This window comes from Artibeus jamaicensis, unplaced genomic scaffold (genome assembly GCF_021234435.1).
Source record: "Artibeus jamaicensis isolate MK-2021 breed Jamaican fruit bat unplaced genomic scaffold, CSHL_Jam_final scaffold_1283, whole genome shotgun sequence".
NCBI lineage: Eukaryota > Metazoa > Chordata > Mammalia > Chiroptera > Phyllostomidae > Artibeus > Artibeus jamaicensis.
This window is the reverse complement of record NW_026522028.1, coordinates 17,648,092-17,669,218: the sequence shown is the minus strand read 5'-3', so window position 1 is coordinate 17,669,218 and position 21,127 is coordinate 17,648,092. Positions and strand designations below refer to the sequence as shown.

At 38.0% G+C, this 21,127-nt stretch overlaps 1 protein-coding gene across 3 annotated transcripts in view; it reads left to right on the top strand.

The window, feature by feature from the left end:
• Window positions 1-21,127, top strand: part of REPS2 (RALBP1 associated Eps domain containing 2) — a 219,772-nt gene that overhangs the window by 132,966 nt on the left and 65,679 nt on the right. For all 3 annotated transcript variants that reach the window (XM_053655827.1, XM_053655826.1, XM_053655825.1), the window contains exon 14: window positions 19,938-19,999. In XM_053655827.1, coding sequence (XP_053511802.1) covers window positions 19,938-19,999 — 62 coding nt within the window. The remainder of the gene's footprint in view (window positions 1-19,937; window positions 20,000-21,127) is intronic.

Here is a 21,127-nt window from a genome sequence, read left to right as displayed (position 1 = left end):
TCAGGGCTCATGCCTGGGTTGCAGGCCAGTTCCCAGCGGGGGATGCACTGGAGGCAACCATACATTGATATTTCTCTCCCTCTCTCCTTCCCCTCTAAAGATAAATGAATAAAATCTTTAAAAAAAATTGGTAGAAGTATTGCTGCCTAGCTTTTTTTCTCTTTCATTTTCATGGAATATCTTCTTCTATCCCTTTACTTCTAGTCTGTGTATATCTTTTGAACTGCAGTGGATCTCTTGGAGGCATAATATATATGGGTGTTGTTTTCTTATTCTTTCAGCTACCCTCTGTCTTTTAGTAGGGGCATTAAATGATTTAATTTAATGTAATTATTGATAGATATGTATTTAATGCCATTTTATTGTTAGATTATTTTCATTCTTCTTTCTTTTTTTTTTTAAGATTTTATTTATTATTTATTTATTTATAGAGGGGAAGGAGAGAGGGAGAGAAACATCAATGTATGGTTGCCTTTTTGTGCATCCCCTGCTGGAAACTGGCCTGCAGGGAAGCAGTCTGCAACCCAGGCATGTGCCCTGACTGGGAATCGAACTGCAATCCTTTGATTCGCAGGCCCGTGCTCTATCCACTGAGCTACACCAGCCAGGGCTTCCTCATTCTTCTTTCTCCTCCTCCTTTCTTCTTCCCTCTCTCCCTTTCTCCCTCTTTCTTTTCTTCCTTCCCTCCTTCCTTCCCTCCTTCCTTCCCTCCTTCCTTCCCTCCTTCCTTCCCTCCTTCCTTCCCTCCTTCCTTCCTTCCTTCCTTCCTTCCTTCCTTCCTTCCTTCCTTCCTTCCTTCCTTCCTTCCTTCCTTCCTTCCTTCCTTCCTTCCTTTCTTTCTTTCTTTCTTTCTTTCTTTCTTTCTTTCTTTCTTTCCTGCTTCCTACTTCTCCTCCTCATTCTCCTGCTCCTTCCTTCCTTCCTTCCTTCCTTCTTTTTCCTTCTTCTGTTAACAAACTCCTACATCTTTTTCTTGCCTGGGAAGCTCCCTATTTTTCCTTCAATTTTAAATGATAGCCTTGCTGGATAAAATAGCCTTGGTTGTAGGGACTTGCATTTCATCACCTTGAATATTTCACACCACTCCCTTCTGGTCCAAAATGTTTCTGTTGAGAGATCAGATGATAGGTAACTACCTGCTTTTCTCTTGCAGCTTTTAGGATTCTCTCCTTATCCATAGCCTTGCTATTTTAATTATGATAAGTCTTGGTTTAGGCCTCTTTGCATCCAACTTTTTGGGGACTCTGAACTTCTTTGATTTGTATGTCTTTTTCCTTCACCAGATTAGGGAAATTTTCAGTCATTATTTCTTCAAATAAGTTTTCAATCCCTTGCTCCCTCTCTTCTCCTTCTGGTTTTCCCATGATATAGATGTTGTTATGCTTCATGTTGTCCCAAAGGTTTCTTAAGCTCTCCTCATTTTTTAAAAAATTCTTTTTTCCTTCTGCTGCTCTGCCTGGGTGTTTTTTTCTACCTTATCCTCCAAATCACTGATTCAGTCCTCTGCTTCATCTAACCTACTGTTTATTCCTTCTAATATATTACTTATGTCAGATGTTGTATTCTTTATTTCTGACTGGTCCTTTTTAATGGTTTCTATGTCTTTTTTCATGATGTTGAGTATCCTTATAATCATTACACTAAAAATATCTGTCTGAAAAATGCCTGCCTCTATTTCATCTAGTTGTTCTTCTGGAGAATTCTCTTGGTTTTTTTTTTTTTTTCATTTGGGGCCTGTTTTTTCTGTCTTCCCATTTTGGCTGCCTCTGTCTTTGTTTCTAAGTATTTGGTAGATTCTCAAGACTCTGGTGCAGACGTGAGTCAAACCCTGCCTGTGACTGGCTCTAGGCAACCTGCTTGCAGCTGTCAGCGATCCACTATATGTGGTTCCCTCTGTTGGGCCTGGGTGTATGCAGAAAGAACCAGGCTGCACTCCAAGGCTGGCTTTTATCAGCACCAGGTCTGGGGTGGAGGTTCAACTAAAGTCTCAGAGCCCCCAGTGATCTGCCACTGCTAGTAGGCTTTCTGTGGGGTTAATCCATTAATATCTTCCTGCTGTACTCCTCCACAGCAGAGCTTAAGCACCACAGTGGGGGCAGAGTAATCCTGTGAGCAGAGCTGTTGCTTCCCCTCAGGCTGATGCCACTTGGAGAAGAGTGCTCTATCTGAGAGAGATGGCTCCTGCAGTATGGGAAATGACTGAGCCCAAGAATACTAGCTGCTATTTCTTCAGTTTTCTTCTCAGAACCACCAGCCTCAGATATTCCTCAAGTGTCTCTTGTCCATTCTGCCCTCCCTCTGTCAGAGCCCAGGGTAAGTGGCTGCAAACAGAATTTTGTGCATTGGTACTTTAAGAGGCTTATGGATCTTCAGCTGCCTCTCCCTGGCAAACAGAACCCCTGCTGCTTTTCATAGGTGGATGTTGTCTGGGTTCCTTTCCTGCTCTGGTGCTGTAGGCTCGGGAGCCCAACTTGGGGTTTAGAGCCCATACTTCTCAGTTGGAAACCCCCAGCTGCTGAAATATCCCTCCAGAACTTCAGTTGCACTCTGTGGGAGCCCAGCCAGCCCTCTTGCACCTCTGCACTCTCTAGCAGTTACATTGTAGTGGTTTCTTCTGTTTGTTCTTGGTTGTAAGGCTTGTAAATTTAGTCATATTCTCATTTGGTTCTGGAAGGAGGTTAGTGTAGCTTTCACTCACTCCTCCACCATTTGGGTTCTTAACCATTTTTTTTTATTGTTGGGCATTTAGCTTATGACTGTTATGTCATCTGTGAGCTGAAGAATATCATAAAACAATGTAATTCTCAATACACCAGCATATTTTTATATGCTTTTGAGTTTATAGAATCATATGAAAACTTAAATAGACTTCAGTAATGATGACCAGGAAAAATGTCTTATTTATTTAACCAGTGTTTACTGAGCAGTTACTGTGTGTTTGCTACTGTGGAGAATTCTAAGAGAAATATGGACGTGGCCCCACATTTTTCCAGTCAATATTATTGTTAACATGCAAGAAGGGTGCTGAAGTCTGGGTGGTTTCCTACTAGGATGAGCTATGGATGTGTTAGTGGGGGCGGTATGCAGGTTGTTGAGCTAACCTTTGAAGGATGGATATAATTTTTGGAGTCAAATCTTGTTGATTGTTCTTTGATATCTGCTGTGGTTCACTTCTTATTATCAATTACCTTGGAGGCTACTACAGCAATCTTCTGTCTGGTGTGCTTACTTTGTTCTTTTATAGAGCAATAGGATTAATTTTCTTAAGCACAATTATGATATCTCTCTACTCAAAACCCTTCTGGACCTTTTATATGAATACCAAATTTCTTTATCTTGACAACTGGGCCTGAAGCCATGAGAATACATGAGTTCAGTAAGGGGCACAGTACCACAGACTGGGCACAGGGAGGAGTATATTTCAGGAATAAATGGAGACCAAAGTCTAAAGTCTGCTGATTAGGCAAAAAGAATAGAGAGTAGGAGAGGAGTTTATAAACTGTCCGTAAGAAGTTTTAGAACAGTTTATTACACTGGTAGGGTTAATCCAGGTTGCAAAAGTTTGTAGAGTGATTGAGAAATTGGTGTGGAGTAGTTGTCGTCACAAACTCATTTTGAAATGCTTTAGACTGAAAATTGGTCTGACTGTATGTCACATTTTAAAAATTCATGATAGAAATGAGGCAGTTTCAAGATAGTAGGAATCTTTTTCCAGATTGCCTGGTGGCCTTCCTTCCCTTCAAAACACACATACATACACACAGCTAGTGATTTTAACTGTAAGGAGTTTAATAATAAAATGATTAGGAGAAATATATTTATATAAATATAATGTGAGAAATGAAACTTGACTTTCACAAGGTTAAATCTCATGAGTTTTTGTGACTTAACTGTGCATGTCTCTGTCTGGGACCTAGTTAATCCTTATCACATATCCCATGGTGCAGGAAAAATTATTGGTAAACCCTGGTAAATAAATTCAAGATCATAGAGTGTCAATGTCGAAAGACAATTTAAATGTCAACTTGGCCAGTTCTCACATATTACAGGCAAGCAGACTGAAATCCAGAGAATGTAATTGCTTTGTTTTTAACAAAATCCTGTGAAGACAGGAAATCATTGTTCAAATCTTTGTTGCAGCAGATTTGGTATGAGAGAAGGTAATCTATAGTAATTTAACTTGGGGGGGCACACATTATTTTTCAATAGGTTAGAACACTAATATAAAAACTTAAAAGATATATTAAAGGCCATGGCAGATGTGGCTTAGTTGATTGGAGCATCATCCTGTAAACGGAAAGGTTGTGGGTTCAATTCCCAGTTTGTGCACATATCTAGGTTGCAGGTTCATCCCCAGTTGGGGTGCATAAGGGAGGTAAGCAGTCAGTGTTTCTCCTACACTTATGTTTCTCTTTCTTTTTCTCTCTGTCTCCCTTCCTCTGTCTCTGGAATCAATAAATATATCCTCAGGTGAGGATTAAAATATATATTAAAGAATAAATACAGTGCCCTCTTTATGTAAGTGACTAATATGGTTTTCCTGTGTTCACTCTCACATGATAACAGTTGGGCATATTTTCTTGAAATACTTCAGGGAGACAGGAAAGAAAGTCTTGTCTTCATAAATACTTAGAAATTTTAGGAATATATCTGTTTCTTTTTTAATGATAGAAATTGTTATAAAAATTTAAATATATAAAAAATATGGGAAAACATATTTGCCAATGATACCTCAGACAAAGGTTTAATCTCCAAAATATAAAAAGAACTCACATGACTCCACCCTAGGAAGATATCTAACCCAATTAAAAAATGGGAAAAGGACTTGAACAGACACTTCTCCAAGGAGGACATACAGAATATCCAGAGACACATGAGGAGATGCTCAATATCGTTAGCTATCAGAGAGATGCAAATTAAAACCACAATGAGATACCACTTTACACTGGTCAGAATGGCCATCATAAACAAAGCAACAAACAACAAATGTTGGAGAGGTTGTGGGGAAGAGGGGACCCTAACTCACTGTTGGTGGGAGTGCAGACTGGTACAACCATTATGGAAAACAGTATGGAATTTTCTCAGAAAACTAAAAATGGGCCTGCCTTTTGACCCAGCAATTCCACTGCTAGGATTATATCCTAAGAACCCTAAAACACCAATCCCAAAGAACCTATGCACCCCAGTGTTCATAGCAGCACAATTTACAATAGCCAAGAGTTGGAAGCAACCTAGGTACCCATCAGTAAATGAATGGATCCAAAAATTGTGGTACATATACACAATGGAATTCTATGCAGCAGAGAGAAAGAAGGAGCTACTACCCTTTGCAACAACATGGATGGAACTGGAAAGTATTATGCTGAGTGAAATAAGCCAGGTGTTAAAAGACAAATACCATATGATCTCACCTTTAACAGGAAGCTAAACAACAAAACAAAAAGCAAGCAAAATAAAAACAAAGACACTGAAATAGAGAACAGGGGGACAGTGACCAGAGGGGAGAAGGCATGGAATTTCAGGGGAAATAGGGGAGGGATTTAGAGGAACAAGTATAAAGGACACAGGGACAACAACTAAGGGGGGGTGGAAATAGGAGGGAGGTGCAGACATGGAGTGGGGTGGGCTGGGATGGGAGTAATAGACAGAAAACTGTACTTGAAAAATAGTTAAATAAAAAAACAGAATAAAAATTAAAAAAATAAATAAAAAGCAAAAAAAAAAAAAAAAAAGAAATAGTACACCCAACCCTTGGTTTCAACAATGATCAACTGTGGCCCATCTTCCTTCATCTGTATTTTCCTTCCCATATGATTAATTATACTTTTCTTCTACCCTTGGCTTTTTAAAAAATTATATTTTACTAATTTTGCTATTACTGTTGTCCTAATTTTTTCCTCTTTGCCCACCTCCACCCACCACCCCCTACTCCCTCAGGAAATTCCCACACCATTTTTCCTGTCCATGGGTCACATGTATAAGTTCTTTGGTTACTCCATTTCCTATACTGTATTTTCTATCCTTATGGCTATTCTGTAACTACCTATTTGTACTTCTTAATCCCCTCCTCTTCATCCATTCTCCCACATACCCTACCATCTGGCAACCATCAAAATGCTCTGTCCCTGGGTGGTGTAGCTCAGTGAATTGAGCACTGGCCTGTGAACCAAAGTGTCATCAGTTCAATTCCCAGTTAGGGCACATTGGCTGGGTTGTGGGCCAGGTCCCCAGTATAGGGAGGGTGAGAGCCAATCACACATTGATGTTTTTCTCCCTCTCTTTCTCCTTCCCTTCCCCTCTCTCTAAAAATAAATAAATAAAATATTTTTAAAAATTCTCCATAGATCCACAATTCTGTCTCTGTTTTTGTTTGCTTAGCTTGTTTTTTAGAATCGGTTATTGATATGTATTTATTGCCATTTTATTTTTCATAGTTTTGATCTTCTTTTTCTTAAATAAGTCCCTTTAACATTTCAAATAATAATGGCTTGGTGATGATGAACTCCTTTAGTTTTTTTCTTGTCTGGGAAGATCTTTATCTGCCTTTTGATTATAAACAGTAGCTTTGCTGGGTAGAGCAATGTTGTCTGTAGGTCCTTGCTTTTCATGACTTTGAATAGTTCTTGCCAATCCCTTCTGTCCTGCAAAGTTTTTTTTTTTGAGATTCTCTCTTTATCTTTAACTTTTGGCATTTTAATTTTGATGTGTCTTGGAGTGGGCCTCTTCGCATCCATCTTGTTTGGGACTATGTGCTTCCTTGACTTGCATGTCTATTTCCTTCACCAAATTAGGGAAGGTTTGTTTCATTATTTTTTTCAAATAGATTTCCAGTATCTTGCTTTTTCTTCTCCTTCTGGAACCTCTGTGATGTGAATGTTGGACCTCTTGAAGTTGTCCCAGAGGCTGCTGACACTGTCCTCATTTTTTTGGATTCTTTTTTCTTCTTGTTGTTTTGATAGGTTGTTTTTTGCTTCCTTACATTCCAAATTATTGATTCAGTTTTTGACTACATCCATTCTACTGTTGTTTCCCTATAAATTGTTCTTTACTTCAATTAGTATATCCTTCGTTTCTGGCTAGATCTTTTTATGCTTTTGAGGTTCCCACTAAGTTCCTTGAGCATTCTTATAACCAGTGTCCTTTACCACATACATGATTTAGAAATATGTTTTTCTAGTTTGTGACTTGTCTTTTTATTTTCTTAATGGTATCTTTTGAAGCACAAAATTTTGAATGTTGATGAAGTGTAATTTACCAGGATTTTTTCCTGTTTGGATCATGCTTTTGGCATCTTGTCCAAGAAATCTTTGCCTAACCTGAAGGTCTCGAAGACTTTCTCCTATTCTAAAAGTATTATAATTTTATTCCTACATTCATGTCTTTAATTCATTTTGATTTAATTCTTTTTTTAATTTAATTGTTCAAGTACAGTTTTCTGTCTTTTACTCCCATCCCAGCCCACTCCCTAGGTACTCCCCACCTCCCTGATTTAATTCTTATATATAGTGTGTGGTGAGGGTCTGAGGTCACCTCTTTGTATGTGGATATCCAGTTGTCTCAGCACTACTTGTGGAAAAATAGTCTTCTTTCCCTACTGAATTGCCTTGACACCTTTGTTGAAAATCACTTGACTGTGAATAAAAGGTTTATTTCTGCAGTCCATTCTGTTCTGTTGATATGTATGTTCTTATAACAGTACTACATGGAATGTTTTTTAAAGTAGAGGAGTCATATGTAGTCTTATAAAGACATGATTACAGGATTCCAATGTCTCGATATGTGTTACAGTGGCACATTTTAGATAATGTCTAGCATCTTATTTATCTGAGTTTGTGGGGAAAGCATATTCAGAGCATTTTAGTTTCTTAAAGTTGCAGTACTTTCATGTTTTGCAGCCTTTTGACATGCTTATTTCCTGGGTATAGAATAACTCCTGTCCAGCTGCTTATCCTCCATCTCAGTGCCTTTTTCTGCTCTTTACTACTACCTGTCCAGTAGTTTCAAAATGTTATATCGATTGCTGCCTGATCATAATAGCCTTGTGACCTTGGTAATGTCATTTTACTTTTCTGGGCCTTAATTTTCTCATCTGTAAAGTGAAAGAATTGAGTTATTGAATTTTGTCTTGGTACTTTTCCAGTCTCAGTCATTTGTATTTGAATTTCTCCAAGGCATGTGTAAGTTAATCTCTTTTAACTGGTGAAAAATTTGTTCTGTTTAATAGAGAATTGAATGAGCTTGTATTTTGGGGGTAAGTAGGGCATCACCAGGGGATCAAGACACATATTGTTGGAAAGGTAGTCCTGGCAAACATTTTATCATGTACATACGTGTATACGACAGATGAAGCCATCATAAGCATAGGCTCTCACATGCTTTTGTGATTAAAAAGGAGAGAAAGAGTGATTTCTGTTACAAAGAAATAGCCATTTTTATTAACTTGCCAAAAAGAAGAATGGTCCTTGCCGATGAAATCCTTGAAGCTTTGCATATGGCTCTCTACTTGATTGATACTTAAAAGTGTAGGTCCCACTGGCAGGCTTCTTTCAACATTTTCCATCTTTTAAATGTTTTTTTTTTCCTTTGGCATTTGAATGCTTTTATTTTCTTCATAAAATATTCCAAGTTTGGGAGGGTAGGGGCCTTTTTCCACAGTTGAAGTTATTCCAAGTTTCACTCCCCTGAAGAATTGGCTTTCTGTTCCTTGAAGCTTTCAATTGCCACATCTGCTGCTTTATTTCCACTCAGTAAGTTAGAACATGTTTTCATTTAGTCATTGATTTGGGGCTTTGTAAAAATCTGAAGGAAATTAGTAAGTAGACCATAATATCTATGAATAATATTTTATATGGAAATTTCTAAGCATAATGAAGTAAGAGGATAAATATCTTTAGGGGTTAGAGTTTTGGATGAAGAGAGTAAGAAACTGAGATTTAGCAAATCAGTGTCAGAAAATGCACATCTTTCAACAGGTTTAATAAACACTGGAAATTATTACTGTTTTTGGAATTTAGGATTAAATGGCAGTTTCTTTCCTGAACTTTTAAACTCTTCTTTCAGGATTTGGGTATGTATTCTTTTTTCCATGACTACACTTAAAAATTTTTTGATTTGTCAAAGCCTTGCTGATATCTGGTGTCTTACCTTATTAACTGTAAGATGTCATGAATGAAGCTGCAATTGCTTCACGAGTGTGGTGGCTTTTAATGTCTGTGGAAAAAGTGTTCTTCTCCCCTCTTTTCTTTCCTTCTGTGCTCTTAACGAGAAAACAGGTACATTGCCATCTTTTGCGTGTGTACACTAGATTATTTAGCTAAAGTAGTTTTTCAATTTCACTTGGCATTAAGGTGTACTTTTTCTTTTCTTTTTTCTCTTTTAAGAAAACATTGATTAGAGCATGCTGGATAAAATATTTGAATCTAATTTAAGGTCTTGAATGGACTGAAAATATTATAAGAAGAGATTTTTTTTTTTTACTGAATTCAATTCGTTATTGACACACTATTTGGATACTTACTAAACACAAGACAGTGTGTTTACAGAGATGAGGACTGGGGGGGGGGAATGGGAGGGAGGGGGGAGACCGGGCGGGGGGGAAGAGAAAAAAAAATGTACTTGAAAAGTAACCAAATAAAATTAAAAAAAAAAAAGACAGTGTGTTTATGTGCTATGGGAGACAAAAAGATGAATTAGATATGAAATTGGTAGACTGAAGCTAGATTAATATCTCCTACCATTAAAGGAAATGAACACAGAGTATAAACACATGGAATAGATTTTTTTAGCAGCATCCAAACAAGGAAAGATGCATGAGCTACTGTCATTTTTACTTTGGAAAGATAGGCAACAAAGGGAAAATCTGAGGCTTTGAGTCCACCTTCTACTTGTCTGTCTCCCTTCAGAAGCCACGTGAGGGAGTAGGTGAATCTTAAGATTTCTTACCGCTACTCCAAATCTGGACTGGAGTGAAGTGAGTGGGTACTGTTAGTTTTCCCTTCTCTTGACTGAGAGTCAGTGAATGTGACTTCTGGAAGGAGAGGGTAGAAGCTGAAAAAGTGAATAGTCAAAGCTGGTATCTTGATAGGTAGGGTTGGGGGAAGGTCCAAAATTTCATGCTGAACTGATGGGACAAACTGAAGTCTGAAAAGTCCCCCAAGGACATTGATATACCTAAAGACTTGGAAGAATATACTCTGCTACAGGATCTTTTATGTTATTTTGGTATTTCCTTTATATTTCAAAATAACGTATTTGTGGAACCTCTTATTGACATTTCAGTGTTAGTCATCATCTGTTGTCTTCCCTCCCCAAGCACCTTTTCCCTCTTCCACCCTCCAAGTATAGTTATATTATAATTTTGTTAGATTAATAATTATTGTTTATATATTACGGGTATGTAAGCCATATGGTAAATTATTTACTTTGCTTCTTGCACAGTGTTTTTTGTTTGCCTTTGAGTGAGTAATCAGCTTGTTTTTTTTTCAATGTACTTGCTCCTGAAGCAACTGTAGACTGTCTCAATTTTTCAAAGTTCTTATGAAATTCTGACATATCAGGTATTATTAGTTTAATCTTTTCAAAGAAATCTAAAGTGATTGTTTTTCTTTGTGTGTTACGTAGTTTTTATCATGGCATTTCTCTACAGTGTTATTTAAGGATTCTTCCCTCTTTCTCCCATGTTGGATCTTATTTATCCTGTATCTATGCCATGCTCTTTCTTGCTTTATTCTCTTGTTTTGTTAGAAAACATCCTTGAGTAGCTTTCTTGGAAAGGATGCATGGAGCTTAATTTGAGACCCTGAATGTCTAAGAAATATCTTTAATTGAACCATCATGTAGGCTGCTGTTTTGGGTATACAATTATTGTGGAAAAAAGTTTTCTTTAGAGTTTTTATGGGATTACACTAATGAATTCTAGCTTCCAGTGGTATATTGAGAAGTATATTGAGAAATTTGTGGGGTCTTCTAACTCTAGTATTTTAAAATTTCATGTTGATGTGTCTTGCCATAGATCTATTATTTTTTCCATTGTCTTGGGTACTCAGTGGATTCTTACTTAGAAACTCATATTCTTCATTGCTGGGAAATTTTCTTGAACTCATTAACTGATTTCTCCCTGCTATTCTATTTCTCTTTGTGGAATTTTTTAAAAGATATATTTTATTGATTATGTCATTACAGTTGTCCCATTTCTCCCCACCTTCATCCCCCTCTACCCTGCACACCCCCCCACCCACCTTCCCCCCCTTATTTCATGTCCATGTGTCACAAGTTCTTTAGCTTCTACATTTTCCACACTACTCTTGCCCTCCCCCTATTTTCTCCCCACCATCTATGCTACTTATTCTCTGTACCTTCTCCCCCTCTCTCCTCCTCCCACTCCCCTGTTGCTAACCTTCCATGTGATCTCCATTTTTGTGGCTCTGCGTCTGATCTAGCTGTCCTCTTAGTTTGTTTTTGTTTTAGGTGTGGTTGTTAATAACTGAGTTTGCTGTCCTTTTACTGTTCATATTTTTAATCTTCTTTTCCTTAGATAAGTCCCTTTAACATTTCATATAATAATGGTTTGGTGATGATGAACTCCTTGAACTGAGAAGTACTTACCTGCCCTTCCATTCTAAATGAAAGCTTTGCTGGATAGAGCCATCTTGGATATAGGTCCTTGCCTTTCATGACTTGGAATACTTCTTTCCAGCCTCTTCTTGCCTATAAGGTCTCTTTTGAGAAATCAGCTGACAGTCTGATGGGAACTCCTTTGTAAGTGACTGTCCCCTTATCTCTTGCTGCTTCTAGAATTCTCTCCTTCATTTTAATCTTGGCTAATGTAATCATGATGTGCCTTGGTGTGTTCCTCCTTGGGTCCACCTTCTTGGGGACTCTCTGAGCTTCCTGTACTTCTTAGACGTCTATTTCCTTTGATAGATTGGGGAAGTTCTCCTTTATTATTTGTTCAAATAAGTGTTCCACTTATTGCTGTTCCTCTTCCCCTTCTGGTACCCCTATAATTCAGATGTTGGAACATTTAAAGATGTCCTGGAGGTTCCTTAGCCTCTTCTCAGTTTTTTTTTAACTCTTGTTTCTTCATTCTTTTCTGTTTGGTTGTTTCTTTCTTCCTTCTGGTCCACTCCCTTGATTTGAGTCCCAGTTTTCTTTCCATCACTATTGGATCCCTATGCATTTTCCTTCATTTCACTTAGTGTAGCCTTCATTTGTTCATCTAATTTGCGACCAAAATCAACCAATTCTGTGAGTATCCTGATCACCAGTGTTTTGAACTGTGCATCTGATGGGTTGGCTATCCCTTTGTCTCCTAGAAATATTGGCTCTGGGGCTTTGAGCTGTTCTTCTTGAGCCATAATGTTTTGGTCTGTTCATGCCAGTTATATATGAGGGGGGGAGCCTTAGGTGTTCACCAGGGTGGAGCAACACATGTTACTGGGTTGTGATGCTGTATGTGAGGGCGGGGTCAGAGAAGGAGCAATGGTGCTTGTTCTGTACTGTCTCAGATTTCAGTCCCTTCTGCTGTTTCCCACAAGCCGGCACCTTTTCAGTCAGTGCTTTTCGTCTTTATTTCTTGTCGCTGGATTCCTGGGTTGTGTGGTCTGTCTTGCTACCCGTTTTTGCCTAGTTTATCTGTGTGTGAATGTGTGACTGTGGTCAGCCTCGTACTGCCTACACTCCCGGGTCTGGCTGCCACTGCCTTTTCCTGCTGTGATTCCTCTCCACAGACCACTGACTCTACCTCTCTTACCAGTCTGGTTAAATGGTTGTTGGGCTTCTGTACAGTTCAATTTTTTGTTTGTTCTGGTTGTGTTTTTGTTTCTAAATCTTTGTTGTCTTTAATTTTGGTTGTGTGAGGAGGTACAGTGTTTCTACCTACACCTCCATCTTGGCTGGAAGTCACCTCTTTGTGGAATTTTTATTTGGATATTACTCTACTTGCTTAAGCTTTACCTTTCTGCTATCATGTTTGTAATTTTGAAGTGCTCTTTTTAATTTTTTGAATGTTCTTTTTTCAGTAGTATCCCATTATTTCATCTTTGCAAGTAACATCTATCACTCAACGTGTTCCCTGCTGACTCTATTTAAAATTTCATCCCTAACTCTGACCCTATTATCTATCTTCTCAGTAGAATATAAATTTCATGAGGGTAGAGATTTTTTCCATTGGTATTTTTTCTAGCACCTCAAACAGTGTCTAGCACACAGTAAAATTTTAAATATTTCTGGAATAAACTGAATGATCATTCTGACAGTATTAATAATATGCATTTAAAGTTTCTTTGAGGTTATTTTTTCTATTTTTATTGCTCTATCTGAGGTTTAGAAAGTCTTCTGCAGGTATCTGGGAATACTTCCTCATATGCTTATATTTAAGAAGGGGGGGCTGAAAAGCTGACTGAAATAAAAAAAATAAATGGATGGGATTACACTGTGGGCTCCAGGGTAGTATGATCTTGCTTGGCCATCTCGTTTGAGATCTCTTGATATTGGTATCTAGACCTTCCTTCTTGATTGGTGTAGTAGCCTGGAACACATTCTTCTACTCTGTGGATGTAACAGTCTGGAAGCAGAGAGGAAGAGGGCTGGAAGAGTCTCAGCATCTAGAATACATATGTTTACTAATCCTCTTGTTTTTGGTATAACCCTTATGCCTTCATGTGGGCCTGCTGTTCTTCCTGGAGAAGAAAAATATCTCTTGTTTTTTACTGGAGTGGAAAAAATGCTGAAAATGTGCAGAATGTGGGAGAAAAATCTTAGTATCTAACTGCTCCTAAACTGTTTTAATCAGTTTTTTAAAAAATATGAAGATGGAACATAATTCTATAGTGTTTTCTTATGTTAGTCCAGATATTTGTTGGTTATTTGCTATATTCTGAGGAACTGAGGTGAAGTAGGAAATGACTACTACAGGCAGGAGAACCACAGGAGCAGGGATCTTGAAGCCAAAAATAGCATGAGGCATAGCTGGAACCAGATCTAGAAGGGACTTGTCAGGGTATGCCTTTTTCTCAAAGGATAGAAAATATGATTCACTATCAGTAAATTTACTTTTTAATTGTTCCCTTCATTTTATCCCTACTTCCAGAGGAGTTTGATGTCATCAGTTTTTGAGATTTGGTGGCCTTCTGTGTTACAAATTGGTTACTCTCTGCTTTCTCTCCGGCTGATTCAGTCACTCAACTATCTTTCCAGTGCCAAATTTAAAAAGTCTAAACAAGAGAATTTAAATAATTTCTTCACTGTTGCATTAATGAGGTAAGAGTGAGATTCGTTGCCGGTATTCAAACTACCATCTATACTGAATGTCCTATAGGACATTTAACAAAAGCTCAGGACACCAGAAACTACGGATCCTACACAGTATCAAGCCAATATTTTAGATTAAAGTGGTTCCAGTTTGATAATGCCTTCAGATTTCTGGCAGAAGTAATAGAGGGGAAACCCATTTTCTACCCAAGTCCCGAATATTACAACAGATAAAGTTCCAAGGAATGTGTTCAGAATCACAGGTTGCCACACAATCCAGGAAATGGAACACAATGAGAGAGAGCCATCAGAAGCAACAAAACAGTAAGACATCCAAAACCCTCAGATTTCGAAATTATCAGACACAGAATGTTATATAAATACATTTAATATGTTGGAAGAAAAGGATGTGAAGAAAGTAAATAGCAAAGAAATTGTGAAAATGAAAAAAGCCACTAAATGGTAATACAATAAAGATTAAATTATAAAAAGCCATTTTGAAAAAAGATAAATGGAACCTCTAGAAATGAAAAATTTAGTAATTGAAATAAGCTCAAAGACAAGAATAATAGGACAGTAAGTATAGTTAAAGAGGGAAATGGTTAATTGGACAATAGATCTTAGAAAACGATCCAGAATGCAGTGCAGTTACACAAAGAGCTCCAGAAGGAGAGGTGAGAGAAAATGGTGAGAAGACAATATTTAAAGAATCACTGAGAATTTCTTAAAGTTAAAAGGATGCCTTGTGGTTCTAAAATTCCAATAAAGCCCCACAGGTTATGAAAGAAAAAGAGAATGAAGAACTATACCTGCAGACATGGGGTAAGTTTGGTATTGCAAAATATCAAAAACAAAGAGATCTTAAAAGCAACCAGAGAGAAGACAGACTACCAGCCCCCAAAACAGTGATTCTATTGATACCTGACTTCTCGATAGCAGTAATGGAGCCTGAAAGACAGTGAAATGTTACTTTCAGTGTGCTGGGAAAAGGTAGCTTTCAATGTAGAATTCTTTTCCCAGTAAAATTATCTTTCAAGAATGAGGGCAAAATAAAAACTTTCCAGCTAAATAAACTGATTACTCTTGTTACTAATAGACTCTCAATAAAGGAAATTCTAAAGGATTAACATCATACAGAAGGTAACATCATAAAGAAATTGAAATGGAAATTAGAAAATTTTAAAACTAAATCACATCACATATCAAAACCTATGAGATGCTATTAAAGAGATACCTGGAAGAAAATTTATAACCCTAAATGACCCCTTATATTAGAAAAGGAGAAAAGATGGAAATTAATGAGGCAAGTAACCAATGTAAGCCAGGAAAAGACCATTAAGATAAGCCCAAAGAAAGTAAATGGAAGGAGATGAGCACACATTAATGAAACAGAGCCAAGCATACAATACATAGGCACAAAAACATTGAAAGTTGTCAGTTCTTTACTTCAATGTCTGGTTATATTTTGCTTGCTTCTTAGTTTTGTTGATTAGGTTCCAGTTATAGGACCAATCATATGGTATTTGTCTTTCACTGCCTGGCTTATTTCACTTAGTATAATGCTCTCCGGTTTCATCCATGCTGTCAAAAAGGGTAGGAGCTCCTTCTTTCTCTCTGCTGCGTAGGATTCCATTGTCTAAATGTACAATAGTTTTTTGATCCACTCATTTACTGATGGGCACTTAGGTTGCTTCCAACACTTGGCTATTGTAAATTGTGCTGCTATGAACACCAAGGCACATAGGTTCTTTTGAACTGGTCTTTCAGAATTCTTAGAGCATAATCCCAACAGTGGGATCACTGGATCGAAAGGCAGTTCCATCTTTAGTTTTTTTGAGGGAATTCCATACTGTTTTCTACAGTGGTTGTAAATACCACCAGTCTGCAATACCGCCAACAGTGCACTAGGGTTCCCTTTTCTCCACAACCTCACCAGCACTAGTTGTTTCTTGATTTGTTTATGATGGCCATTTTGACCTGTGTAAGGTGGTATCTTATTATGGTTTTAAGTTGCATCTCTCTGCTGGCTAGTGATGCTGAGCATCCTTTCATATGTCTCTGTGCTGTCTGTATCTCCTGCTAGGAGAAGTGTCTATTCAAGTCCATTGCCCATTTTTTAATTGGATTGTTTGTCTTCTAATAACCAGAGGGGTAGGGGAGGGGATAATGGGGGAAAGACGGGGAAGGGAAATCAAGGAACATATATAAAAGACTAATGGAGAAAGACAAAAGGAGATAGGATTGAGGGTGGGAGGTGGGGGTGGGTGGGGCAGGGGAGAGTGGTGGGGAAAAATGGAGACAGCTGTACTTGAACAACAATAAAAAATATAAAAGAAAAAGTTAGAAATTGTCTTTTTGAAAAGAGTAATAAAACTGACAAATGTCTGGCAAAATTAATGAAGAAAAACTAGAGTGATGACATAAACAGAATTAGAAATAGGAAAATAAAGCTACATATACAGAAATTAAGATGATAAGAGGGCATTAATGAACAAGTTTATGGCAATAAAAGTGAAAATTTAGGCAAAATGGATACATAGAAAATTATTTATCAAAATTAATTTAAGAATTAGAAAGTTTGAATAATACTATAACAAAATGAAATCATTATAAGTTTTGTTTCAAAGAAAACTTCAGGCCCAAATGCTTTTCTGCTGCTATCCAACAACAAAAATTTCCAACCTTTTTTTAAAGATTTTATTTATTTATCTTTAGAGGGGGAAGAGAAGGGGAAAGGGAGAAAAATATCAGTGTATGGTTGCCTCTTGTGGGTCCCCTACCGGGAACTGGCCTGCAACCCAGGCACGTGCCCTGACTGTGGATCGAACCACGATTCTCTGGTTCGCAGGCCCGTGCTCAACCCACTGAGCTACACCAGTCAGGGCAAAAATTTCCAATCTTATACAACCTATTCCAGAGTACAGATTGGGGAACATTTTCCAGCTGAATCCAAGTATAACAGAGGACCAGATGAGAAAAGAAACTCACCTGTCAAGCTTACAAATATAGTTACAAAAATCCTGAACAATATCGTTGCCAGCTAAATCTATCAGTTGGGATTTTCCTAGGTCTTCAAGGGTGGGTTAGTATTAAAAAATTCATAATATAATTTATCATGTCAACAAATTATAAGGAAAAAATTATACTATCGTCTCAGTGGTTGGAGATGTAGCTTTGGTTAAAACTCAATAAGTTATCATGAAAAAGATCTCAAAGTAAAAATAGACGGGAATTTTTATAGCCCATTAAAGGGTATCTACAACAAACCTAAAAGCAAACACCACATTTAATAGTGAAATAGTGAAAGCCTTACCTTTGAGATCAGGAAGACAAGAATGCCCTTATCACAGGGATGTCAAACTCATTTTCACGGGGTGGGGGGTGCACATCAGTATTGTGGTTGCCTTCGAAGGGCCAAAATAATTTTAGGACTGTGTAAAATGTAACTACTCCTTACCAGTTAAGGAGTTAAAATTACATTCAGCCCTTTGAAGGCAACCACAAGGCTGATGTGGCCCCTGGTGAAAATGAGTTTGACACCCCTGCCTTATTACCATTGTAATTCAACTTTATGTAGATGTTCTAGCCAGGTAAGTAGAATAAAAAACGAAAAATAAAGATGCTAAAAGAGGAAACAAAACTGTGACTATTTGTAGATAATAAAATTTTATTCACATGTATATTTAAAAACAGACCCTCACATCATCTTTTACCAAAACAGGGTGTTTGTTTTTTAAATTTATAATGATAAAAATGCAATTAGACATGAATCTGGATGTGGATCCTGTTTCTAGTAACTCTCAGGGCAGTAAGCAGGGTCAGTAAGTCACATGATTGTTTTCTTCTCTCACAGAGATCACTGTCTTTTGTTGCCTGATTTCTGAGTGTCTTGAAAACTGTTTTATATGTTTCGGTTTAGTGTCTTAAACTGTTGTTTATTATTTAAAAATATGTTAATTTTTGGCTCTTTCATATGGGAGAGTAAATCTGGTCTCTGTTACTTCATCTTGACTGGAAGCAGAAGTCAATTTCATTAAATGGCATTATTTCTTAGTCCTCTTTTGTTGATAAAGGATTATTTGAACAAATACTTTATTCTGGTACAAGGCTTTTTTCCTTATACGCAGGTATAGATTTTTTGTTTGTATTTTCATTTTGTTTTTAAAGTAACTTGTAATTTAAAGGCCCAGTTCCTGAGGACATAAGCCTAGGGGTACTGATGAGGCTATTCCTGAGGCTTTTGTCATTCTCTGTTGCTATGTGCTTTGTTATTGAAGGCTGTTTAAGGTCTCATCACCTCTGGAGTTTTGACCAACTGATGTATTTCATAAATTTTAGTGAAAGATACATTGAGACAAACCATTGATGGGTCCACAGTTGTACCATATTTGTGCACTGGCTCAGAATGAAAACCTCTATGAAATTACCGAGTTACCTTTGTGGAAGGCCCTGAACTCCATCTTCTAGTTTGTCTGACCTAGCTAGGTCAAATCAAAAGTGATTTGCAAAAACTTCTCTGTTCAAGGCACAGTGCTATGATTTATCTGTAAGGTACCGAAAATTGTCTAAATATTAGCACACATTACAAATATCCAAATAAAGTATGTATAGTTATATTGAGCACACTGCGCTTTTCTAAGGAGTTTGTAAAAAATGTGGTTTAACTTGCTGGTATATGATAATAAACTTATTTCTTTGTGATTATGAGCTTTATAATTCAATAGCAGATATTTATTTTCATTAAGCTACAATTCACACAGTTTTGGCTTAACTAAAATTTCCTTTATATCTCACAAAATTAAAAAAAATTAGACTGAAAGTTTCTTTCAAAAGACGCTTCATATGGGCCAGCGAGGTTATTTTAGAAACACATTTAATTATCAATGATAATTAGGATTAGGGATACAAAAGAAAATTGAGATCTTTGAGGAATCCATAAATATAATTTTTCATCTGTCACTTTCAGCCTCTCCTACTGCTGCTTAACCTATTCACTCACAGGGTAGTATTGCTGCTTCGTTGGGATTTTGGCTCACAGTTTCTGCAGCCTACTTACTTGCTAAGCCAGTGACCAGTGTAATGGCCCAGAGCTAGGGAGAAAAAAGGACCTAAATTATTTGAAACTAAAAAATTAATAGCAGAATAATGAGTGATCCACTGTTTGTCCTCTGTTGGATTCTAGTGTTTTGATCAGAGGTGTCCTTTTCTACCATTTTACACCTTAATCACAACAGCCTATATAAATATTTCCTATATAAATACTTGGATTTGGGGTAGCATGAAAATGGAAAGGATTAGAAAAAGCATGTACTCTTTTTAAAAATATATTAAGCCTTCAGATGTATTTTGTTTAATTTTTATCCTCACCCAAGGACATTTTTTCATTGCTTTTTGAGAGGGAGGGAGAAAGAGACAGAGAGGAACAGAGAAACATCCACCAGCTGCCCTCTCATTCATGCCTGGACTGGGGATTGAACCTGCAACCTTGGTATGTTCCCTGACTGGGAATTGAACCCACGATCTTTGGTCTGTGGGACAACGTACCAACCAACTGAGCCATAGTGGCTAGGGCAAGCCTCCAGATGGATTTTAAAAGCTTAAACATATTGAATGCTATTGCTATTTCTAGTTAAGTAGAAGGGTGTTTTGTTTTGGTGGTTCTTAACAGTATACGTTTTTCTTTTCAGCTACTAAGTCAGGATTGTTACCCCCACCGCCTGCACTCCCTCCGAGACCTTGTCCATCACAGGTAGGAGACATGCTGATTTCTGTTAACTATTGGGTAGTAGAGAAGTTGTCTTACCACTGTCATTCTTTTGCAAGGTTGGATTGCCACAGAACTGGCTAGTCAGGTTTCCAAGAGAGCAGAAAGTAGTTCAATTTCTTCTTATCCAACCAGTCTCCCTAAACTCATGTGGAAAAGAGAAAGTTTCCTCAATAAGCAACCAAGTAAATGTGCACTAGTTTATACTTGGCCATAGAGGGTATCCATCTCTTACAGGTCTCTCCCCTCCCCGTCCATCAGTGGAGTCAGAGTATCTCTGTGTACAGGAAGACAGTGATCCATTGCACTGGCAATTGAGGCTTTCACCATGTCCCCTTAAGGAGCACCTAGATGAGATGAGGCTCTGGATTTGCACCAACAATAAACCTGGACTTTGTCACAGCAAAATTAGTGGGCATTCTGCCAGCTGCTGCTTTCAAACTGGGGCCTGGGAGCCACCTGGATGAATGAGTGAAAGACCCGCCTGAAAGGGCTTTTGTGACCAGCATCCTTATCTTTCTCCTGCTGTGCAAGAGCCAATAGTTACTTCCTGGTTGTGAAATGCACTGCTGCTATCAGCAGTCCTCATCTGAGCTGCTTTAGGTGGGCTTCCTGCCTGCTTTGGGGTTTAAGGATGGAAGATCTGATGGGAACTGAGAATTCTCAAGTCACTGTTAATGTATGAGACTGCTTCTTTGTCTCCCAGATTTCCCATCACATGCAAACAGTGAGCCCAGCGCTCAACCCAAGCCTTCAGCTCAGCTGCCTAACTAAGGAGACCTTAGACTACGGAAACAGGTGTGGAAGATATGCAGGCAGAGAGCCCCATGCCACTTCTCTCCCCTTACTCTCCACCTTTCCTTCACTATAAATGGGGCACGCACATTCAAAAGAGGAGGCCCTGTGTAATAAACACACAATTGTCTTTAGTCTTTGTGCAGGATTCAATTCTGAATATTGGCCCCGGGAAAAACTCACCTAACCACCTGTATGGGGCACTTGAGTATTCTCTTTCCCAAAGTACTTGTGATACAACAGTCTTTGGGGGAGACATTACTAGGGCTCTGTGGTAAGACACATTTGCAGGCTGCTGGGAGATTCCTGTTCTGGGAG